General features: G+C 38.6%; 1 protein-coding gene across 1 annotated transcript; it reads right to left on the bottom strand.

The window, feature by feature from the left end:
- Nucleotides 1-1,106: 1,106 nt before the first annotated feature.
- LOC134649332 (3-hydroxyisobutyryl-CoA hydrolase, mitochondrial) lies at nucleotides 1,107-7,950 on the bottom strand. The gene is made up of 5 exons (XM_063504038.1): nucleotides 7,897-7,950; nucleotides 6,512-7,046; nucleotides 5,725-5,999; nucleotides 4,871-5,012; nucleotides 1,107-1,258 (listed from the first exon to the last, which is right to left on the bottom strand). Exons 2-5 carry the CDS (start codon nucleotides 7,044-7,046, stop codon nucleotides 1,107-1,109), a joined length of 1,104 nt encoding a protein of 367 aa, XP_063360108.1. The 5' UTR covers nucleotides 7,897-7,950.
- Between the last annotated feature and the right edge of the window lie 1,819 nt (nucleotides 7,951-9,769).

Raw genomic sequence — 9,769 nt, 5'->3', positions numbered from 1 at the left:
TTGACCAACTATAGTTATCTTATTTTATTTTATATGGAATTATTTTCTGGAATAAATTATTTGAATTTGAATTATTCACTTGTTATATAGGGCAATTCGCCAGTAACTGGCCACCGGCCAATAACTGGCCACCCTAAACTATACTTGGTCAACCAGATCCTGACAGTAGAAAAAGAAAATTTGAAAAATGTAGGCGTGAAGGGATATCGTCCCATAGAAAATTTGAATTTTCTATGGGTCTTTTTTTACTGACAAGATTTGGTTGACCAGCTATAAATATGATTTCTATTCACCTATAAACAGAATTAATTTCAGTATAAGGTGGCTAGTTATTGAAGGCTGGCCAGTTATTGAAACCTTATACTAAAATGAATTCTGTTTTTAGGTGAATAGAATTCATTAACAAGCTTTTATTAGGTCGACCTGTATGTAACTATGTAATGGAATCTAAGGTAACTAATTTAACCATCTTCCAAGGATCGTAGCGTCATGAAAATTGGCAGCTGTATGTAGTTCTGATGATAATACAATAATATGGTACTGTCGAACTCATCTGATGATGGAGACAGGAGGTGGCCGTAGGAACTCTGTGATGAAACAACGCAACCTAATTGTGTTAGGGGTTTTTAGAATTGTCTCGATGAGTATTAGTTGTCTGTCGTAAGAAAAGTACAGTCAGCGATAAAAGCTTGTACCAAAAATTAAATTTTAGCTTTTTTTAGTTTAGTGTGGCCAGTTATTGCATGGCCGGTGGCCATTTACTGGCGAATTACCCTACATATGTTAGCTTTCATTATTAAATCCAAGCACGAGCAGTTTCGTCTTTAAACATGAAAAAGGCACATTAAAAAGAAAAACCCGCCAAGTGCGAGTCGGACTTCCAAGGGCTCCGTACATTAAGTCCGACTTTGTTGAAAACGTCACAAATTATTAAATTATACAACGGGACTTAATCGCGTATCTAAGTTTTAAGATTTACCTCCGACGTTTCGAAATCTTAAATCTTAAAACTTAGATACGCGATTAAGTCCCGTTGTATAATTTAATAATGTGTAAAAATCGTGAAAGTTTAAATCAGTGTAACGTCACAAGTACCGTACGGTAAGTTACAGTTTAGATTCGAAGTCGAAGAACTTGAGTTCCCTGTCTTCCGGCAGTTTCTTGAAGAACTCTTCTACGTAGTCGTCGGTAACTTCCGCCAGGGTCGCGGGCTGCCACTTGGGGCTGTTGTCCTTGTCGATCAGGAGGGCGCGGACACCTGCGGACAATAGGAATGATGACACATGTTGAATATTTAGTCCCTAAGATCTATAATGAGTTACCGTCGGATTTAAAGACCACAAGGATGACAAAACAAACATTTAAAAAGAAACTAAGCAATTTTTTATTAAACAAAATACAAAGTCAATAATACGTTACATTTTTATTTTATTTTGATTTTCTTTTACTGTACGCTAAGAATATAGAGTTAACCCCTTACTTCATGTCATAAATAAAAAGTATTTGTTTAAAAATGAACTTTAATAGTTGCTATATAGGGCTGCGCATGCGGTAAAGGGGGGTTAAGTAGATACCTAAGTTTAAGTTACCTATCAACTACCTAGCTTGCATATACATAAAGGAGCCTCGTCTGCCAACAAACCACTCCGTGGTTTGGCAGAAGAATATATGTAATTAGTTGTAAGCAAGATCTCTGAATAAACGTTTTTTTTTTATATAACAAAATCTAGTAAAATAGATAGCAAACGCGCAGTTTATCACAATAATGTGGATATTAAAATAAAATATTGAAAAATTACAAAAATACAGGACCTGAAAGATTCAAAATTTAAGTTTTTTTTTAACTTCCAAAAACGATAAAAGTAAGGGTACCATTCGATTCCTTACATTTCATGCAATAAAATATTGTATAGCAACTATATACATAAACGCAATATTTCACCGACAAAAACGCAATTTTCTTGTTTTGTCCATACTACAAGATGGGCGATGACATCACGGCCCTTGGCCGTTTTGTATAGGGCGTTTCGCGAGTGAAGTGCGACTGTCGGCCTTTGACTACTATTTCTGACTTTTGTGTTACTTTAATGCAATGGGTCCCATATAGACATTTGATCCTAAAAACAAACCCGATCGATTGATACCATAAAAAAAAATTAGTCATGTAGCCTATTATATATTATCCTCCTTATTCATAAAAGTCTGCTAAGTTAATCAGCTTATGATCGTCGTTTCTCCCTCTCTATGACATAACGACAGATAGGGACAAACGACGATCATCAACTGATTAAGTTAGCAGCCGTTTATGAATAACGCCACATGTTTTTATTATGCCAAGCTCTAAACTAACTAGTCTAACTACTTAATCAATCATCTGAGAGTAGTCGTTATTACTCATTATACTTCACTACATAGTATAAAACAAAGTCACTTCCCGCTGTCTGTCTGTCTGTCCCTATGTATGCTTAGATCTTTAAAACTACGCAACGGATTTTGATGCGATTTTTTTAATAGATAGAGTGATTCTAGAGGAAGGTTTATGTATAATTTGTTAACCGGTGCGAAGCCGGGGCGGGTCGCTAGTCATTCATAAATCAATCAATCACTTTCCACTACCACTGTAGCGCTTAGGCCCGACATACATTTGTAAGTTTTAGTTACGTACATACGTAGGGACAAAGCTATTTGTTAGAATGAGATAACGATATTGACATTAAAATATATCAGATAGTGCCAATATGTTCAATAAGAAACTAAAAAAATGGCTTAATGATAAGACCTTTTATACTGTTACGGAGTTCTTTGAACATGACAAAAATAATAACTAATCAATTTATTACCATTGTAATTTTAATTTAATGATTTAACAATATAAATGTATTTTCTGATGTTGACATGTAATAATTTAAGAATATTATCAATAAATGAGTATGAGTATGAGTATTCATCTCTCATTCTGTAGTATAGCTGTGTCCCTACTTACGTAAGTAAAACTTACAAGTGTATCTTGGGCCTTAGACTGCTACTAGTACTACTGTAATGTAAGAGTCGTACTGTAACACAACACTTATTGTTAGGTAGCCCTTATCCCGTATTGCAGTAAGGTTCAAGATCAAATGGATATCTTCGGGGAAGTCGTGGTTCTCAGTGCTGCGGCAGGCCACTCGGTACTCCATCTTGAGGCCCTAGTACAGTGGGCGCCACAGTAACGCTACACCAACTCGATTGTAGCTCTTATTCCGTTGCAGTAAGGTTCAGTTCTGTTACATCAAGTTAGTCGTGGCTCTCGTTGCTACAGCTCTAACTCCATCTTGAGGCCCTAGTAAAGTGCAATGGGCGCCACTGTAACGCTACGCCAACTCAATTGTAGCTCTATTCCGTTGCAGTAAGGTTGAAAATAAAACTGTTACCTTCGGGGATGTCGTGGTTCTCAGTGCTGCGGCAGGCCACTCGGTACTCCATCTTGAGGCCCCACTACAGTGGGCGCCACAGTAACGCTACGCTAACTCAATTGTAGCTCTTATCCCGTTGCAGTAAGGTTCAGTTCTGTTACCTTCAAGGAAGTGGCTCTCGTAGCTACGGCAGACGCGGCGGCATCAGTGCTACGAGTGTTACGGCTCCAACTACATCTTGAGGCCTCAGTACAGTGGGCGTTACAATGACGCTACACCATGTCAGTTGTAGTCCTTATTCCGTTGCAATAAGGTTCAGTTCTGTTACCTTCAAGGAAGTGGCTCTCGTTGCTACGGCAGACGCGGCGGCGTCAGTGCTACGAGTGCTACGGCTTCATCTAACTACATCTTGAGGCTCCATTACAGTAGCCCTTATCCCGTTGCAGTAAGGTTCAGTTCTGTTACGTTCAAGTTAGTCGTGGCTCTCGTTGCTACAGCTCTAACTCCATCTTGAGGCCCTAGTAAAGTGCAATGGGCGCCACTGTAACGCTACGCCAACTCAATTGTAGCTCTATTCCGTTGCAGTAAGGTTGAAAATAAAACTGTTACCTTCGGGAAAGTCGTGGTTCTCAGTACTCCATCTTGAGGCCCCACTACAGTGGGCGCCACAGTAACGCTACGCTAACTCAATTGTAGCTCTTATCCCGTTGCAGTAAGGTTCAGTTCTGTTACATTCAAGTTAGTCGTGGCTCTCGTTGCTACAGCTCTAACTCCATCTTGAGGCCCTAGTAAAGTGCAATGGGCGCCACTGTAACGCTACGCCAACTCAATTGTAGCTCTATTCATTCTAGTTGCAGTAAGGTTGAAAATAAAACTGTTACCTTCGGGAAAGTCGTGGTTCTCAGTGCTGCGGCAGGCCACTCGGTACTCCATCTTGAGGCCCCACTACAGTGGGCGCCACAGTAACGCTACGCTAACTCAATTGTAGCTCTTATCCCGTTGCAGTAAGGTTCAGTTCTGTTACCTTCAAGGAAGTGGCTCTCGTAGCTACGGCAGACGCGGCGGCATCAGTGCTACGAGTGCTACGGCTCCAACTACATCTTGAGGCCTCAGTACAGTGGGCGCTACTATGACGCTACACCACGTCAGTTGTAGCCCTTATTCCGTTGCAATAAGGTTCAGTTCTGTTACCTTCAAGGAAGTGGCTCTCGTTGCTACGGCAGACGCGGCGGCGTCAGTGCTACGAGTGCTACGGCTTCATCTAACTACATCTTGAGGCTCCATTACAGTAACCCTTATCCCGTTGCAGTAAGGTTCAGTTCTGTTACATTCAAGTTAGTCGTGGCTCTCGTTGCTACAGCTCTAACTCCATCTTGAGGCCCTAGTAAAGTGCAATGGGCGCCACTGTAACGCTACGCCAACTCAATTGTAGTCTCAACTCTATTCCGTTGCAGTAAGGTTGAAAATAAAACTGTTACCTTCGGGAAAGTCGTGGTTCTCAGTGCTACGACAGGCCACTCGGTACTCCATCTTGAGGCATTGCGCCAGCTCGAGCTGGGCGCCGCGCTGCAGCGCACGCAGTGTGATTTTCAGGGAGCCGGGGCATACGGAGTGAAGCGTCTGGGTAAAAAAAACAAAAAAAAAACCGGTCAAGTGCGAGTCGGACTCGCGCACGGAGGGTTCCGCACCATCAACAAAAAATAGAGCAAAACAAGCAAAAAAACGGTCACCCATCCAAGTACTGACCCCGCCCGACGTTGCTTAACTTCGGTCAAAAATCACGTTTGCTGTATGGGAGCCCCACTTAAATCTTTATTTTATTCTGTTTTTAGTATTTGTTGTTATAGCGGCAACAGAAATACATCATCTGTGAAAATTTCAACTGTCTAGCTATCACGGTTCGTGAGATACAGGCTGGTGACAGACGGACGGACGGCCGGACGGACGGACGGACAGCGGAGTCTTAGTAATAGGGTCCCGTTTTTACCCTTTGGGTACGGAACCCTAAAAATTGGGGTCAGGTGTACAAAATCAAAGATCATATTACAATAGGTAGGAACCTAGATGTCAAGAAATAATAAAAACCGGCCAAGTGCGAGTCGGACTCGCGCACGAAGGGTTCCGTATCATTCCACAAAGAGCGCAAAAAAAATCACATTTGTTGTATAGTTAAATATTTATTTTACTTTGTTTTTAAAAAGTATTTTAGTGCAGTTATAGCCGCAATAAAAATCACTCACTCGCAATAGAAATCACTCACTCGTGATTCTCGTGAACACATGCCATGTCTATTTTCGAGCTAAGTTTGGTTAAAAATAGTTTTGATTCTTACCTTCAACGTTTTATTAGACCAGTCATTATTAACTTTCTGCAGCCTCTCAATAATTTCCTCCACACTCCCAGCAGCGAAGCAATAATTTATATGTTTAATATTGTCGGCTAGAGAAAATTGTTCAGCCGGCTCATGGAACTTGGTTAGTAAAGCTTGTATCTCGTTCTCGCTGGTGCAGCGGGAAAGGAGTGTTTCTAGCTCGTAGAGACGGGAGGACGGGACAAAGTGGGTGGCTATGCCGGCTTTCACTACATCTTTGCCTTTCAGTCTGTCGCCTGAAAACAAAATGGTATTGCATAATCACTAAATAGTATAAAACAAAGTCGCTTCCCGCTATCTGTCTGTATAGTGTCATTCAATAGAACTTGCTAACTATGTAATCAAACCGCCATACTAAAATTGACACTGAATGTCAATTTACTAGTAACTTTTGTTTACATAGTTAGCAAGATCTATTGAATGACACTTTATGTATGCTTAGATCTTTAAAACTACGCAACGGATGCGGTTTTCTTTAATAGATAGTGATTGAAGAGGAAGGTTTATGTATAATTAGTTAACCCATGCGAAGCCGGGGCGGGTCGCTAGTTAACAATACTCTATGGTTAATAATTCATTAAATTTGGAAATTTAAAAGGTCCCCAATGTCAGAGTACTAATACTAATAGGATTTGGAGATGTAGTCTCTCCAAGCATTAAGCCTCAGTGCCTCCCTAAAATACTTTGGAGCTTTGTTTACGTAAGCATATATTATTGTTCATTCATTAAATCAAGACACGGTCCTCACCTGTTAATCCCAAATACAATCCTAAATTAACCTGCAACCTCGGCAGGAAATACGATCCTCCAACGTCCGGGAACAGCCCAATCTTCGTCTCCGGCATAGCTATGAGTGTCTTCTCCGTTGCCACCCTGTACCGTCCATGCACCGATAACCCTAGACCCCCTCCCATGGTGATACCGTTAATAATCGCTATGTATGGAATCTTATATTTCCCGATTAAGTAGTTTACGTTATATTCTGTATGGAAGAAGATCGGTCCTTCCACTTTGTCTATAGCTACTTTAACATCACCGCCTGCGCAGAAAGCTTTATCCCCCGCTCCTTTGACTATGACACAGGTTTTCGTGTTCTCCCATTCTTGAAGTTGCGGTAATAGTTTCGTCACCATGGAAGTGTTTAAGGAGTTTAGAGCTTTGGGTCGGTTTAGTGTTATGACGCCTGCATTGTTCAGTGTTTCGAATAGTACATCTGATTCTTGTGTTGACATCATGCGCTTGAGAGCTAGGGCGTTTGATAGTTTGATTCTTAATTTAAACATCTGAAACAGAATAAAAATATTTGTAGTGTTATGTATTTTCATTTGTTTTTTTGTCTGAGCTATATATATTAGACCACCACCCTCACACCTCCCAAAAGCCCAAGACAGGGATGAGAGGAGGAAAAGTCAGCCCCAAAACAAAATTAAAAAAAACAAGAATAATAACAACCTGACTGTAGAACAAATGAAGCTTTAATAATAATAATAATATGTATATAGTCTGTTCGGAACTGTTCAGACTATATATTTGTACTAACACGTTTCCATTCTGCACTAATTTTCACAGGAAGTAAGAATTAGCTCTTGTAGATCAAAACAACGTGCGTCACACAATTAATTACTCCATTCCCATTTAATGAATTAACAGGCAGTCTCAGGTATCAAAAGAATAATAAAGTATTTACTTCACATGCAAGGATTTTGTGTTACATTGATTGAATAATTAGTCTGGAGAAAAAATCTTCTCTAATACTCGCTAAACTATACTAATTTATAGGTTGGGATCAAAATACGACCAAAAATAACAAAGATATAGCTAAACATCTCATAGCTAACATCAGGTGCAATTATTTTTGTCATAGAATATTATGTATAAGACAAGCAGCTGTTATCCAACAATACGTAAGTAATTACATAAGAACTTGCCTTGAACCCTGCCAAAGATGTTATCATTAAGTTAACACAAATTCAAAACTTGTCGGTAAGGCGATGCTGCCTAGTTTTAAAGTTCAAACAAATAAAATTCACCACACAAATGTATGTTTATAAACGTAAACTGAATCTTCCTACAGTGGCGATAGTGAATATACGAATTAATTATGAATACTTAACAAAATGCTATAATATTGACCTTTGAATATTATATTGCTGCACAGTAGATTCGGCAAATCGGCATGGAAATGACAATGACGTTTAAGTACTTTACGTTCCGACTTTCATGCCAAAATCTAAAGTAGGTGTTACATTACGGGCTATGATGATGTGTGAAACGGAACGTTAACGTCAGAATTAATGACACTTCTTGTAATTTGAGGTTATATTGTTAGAAATAAAATGACAGCGTTTTACACAAAAATAAAACGCTAATTAAATAACTTACCATATTCGGAACCTAAAGTAATATATTGAGAGTGGCAACACTGTAGTTAGTCGTATTGTCCTTTTCTAGCATATACGTCCATCTCTCTCCCACACCCCCACCACTTCAGGCAGTTGCGTTTGACAATTTTGACAGTTAGAAATAAACGCAAATTACCTCATTGTCTCAAAATTATACATATTTACACCAGGCAGGATTAAAACTTTAGGTTCCGAATATGGTAAGTTATTTAATTAGCGTTTTATTTTTGTGTAAAACGCTGTCATTAAACAACTGTACCGATATTCGGAACCTAAAGTAATATATTGAGACGTGTTTGTTATCGCCTGGTGGTGGGAAGACGCCAAGCCAATGTGATTATACATGTACTTACATATTATGTATATGTAATATTATTATATTAGGAGTGTTTAATTAATTAATTAATTATGTAGTACACCCTTTATTTTAATACATGTGAGGAGAGAGGTATTTAGTAAAGCATTCAATTTTATATACCATTATATTATGATACTAACTTTCCATTTTATATACGTATTTAATGTAGGTACTTATAAATTTTCAACGAAAATAAGTGAGTCACCACAAGGGTGCTATAGTACTTAATTATATGTATGTGAGACTATGTAAAAGATAAGTCAGTCTACTCTTCAGGGAGCATACAACATCTGTGATATGGAGTGATGTAATTAAAATATGAAAAGATAAAAATCATAAAGTACTCGAGTAGTTTTTATTTATAACTCCCAATTATTGACAAATTTGATAATAATTATCTAGTAAGGTAAGCAGTTGCAGGATATAACAAGGACAAGACCTTTCTTATTTCCAGAATCCCTCAGGATTAAGTAGACGAATATTTTAAATATTCGTTATATCACTATCACTACCCACAAAGTTAATATTGGGTAGGTACTTAATAAAATGTCATAGGGAATACTTTTAATGATTTTACTGAATTCTTTTAATGACTGTGAGCCAGTGTGAGCTGTTTATTTGGTTATAGCTATAAAATGCATTTAATCGTTTGTACGCTTTACTAACGCGAACGCGAGCTAATGGACCTAAACAAACCTTACTTAAAATTGTGAAGGTTACTTTGAGAGCTTAAGCCATATCATAATACTCATGTGGGCACTAGTTACGACGCTTTTTGGTGCTCTTGGCGTTCAAATGGTAAATGTACAATTGCCACAGAGCTTTATTAATGATATTTGTATAGGTGCAGCTCATTCTGCTTATATTCATGTTTAGCTATCATCAAGTGACCTTAATTGTACTCATTATTAGACAATAATGACATATATGCAGTATGAGTAGTTTACCTTATCTGGTGCCTACTAGTAGACATAAACTTGATTGTTTCTGAACGCTAAAGTGGCTTAATTTATGTAAACCATTCATAGACATAGCTTAATTCTGAATATTCAGTCTTCTCTTTCCAGATTAAGAATAAGGTACTTAATTCGAAACCTTAGCTCATCGCATATGTGTTTTTAACCAAAATGAAAATTTGTGTTTATTTTGTGATTTTACATTATTTGCAATAACTGTGCGGAACCATGGGGTCCCCGACCTTTTGCCGGGCACCCGTGGGCCCAAAGCCAACAGCGCAGATGCCGTT

Source organism: Cydia amplana, chromosome 7, assembly GCF_948474715.1.
Source record: "Cydia amplana chromosome 7, ilCydAmpl1.1, whole genome shotgun sequence".
Taxonomy (NCBI): Eukaryota; Metazoa; Arthropoda; class Insecta; order Lepidoptera; family Tortricidae; genus Cydia; species Cydia amplana.
Note: the sequence above shows the minus strand (reverse complement) of the source record. Positions and strands in the feature narration are given on the sequence as shown.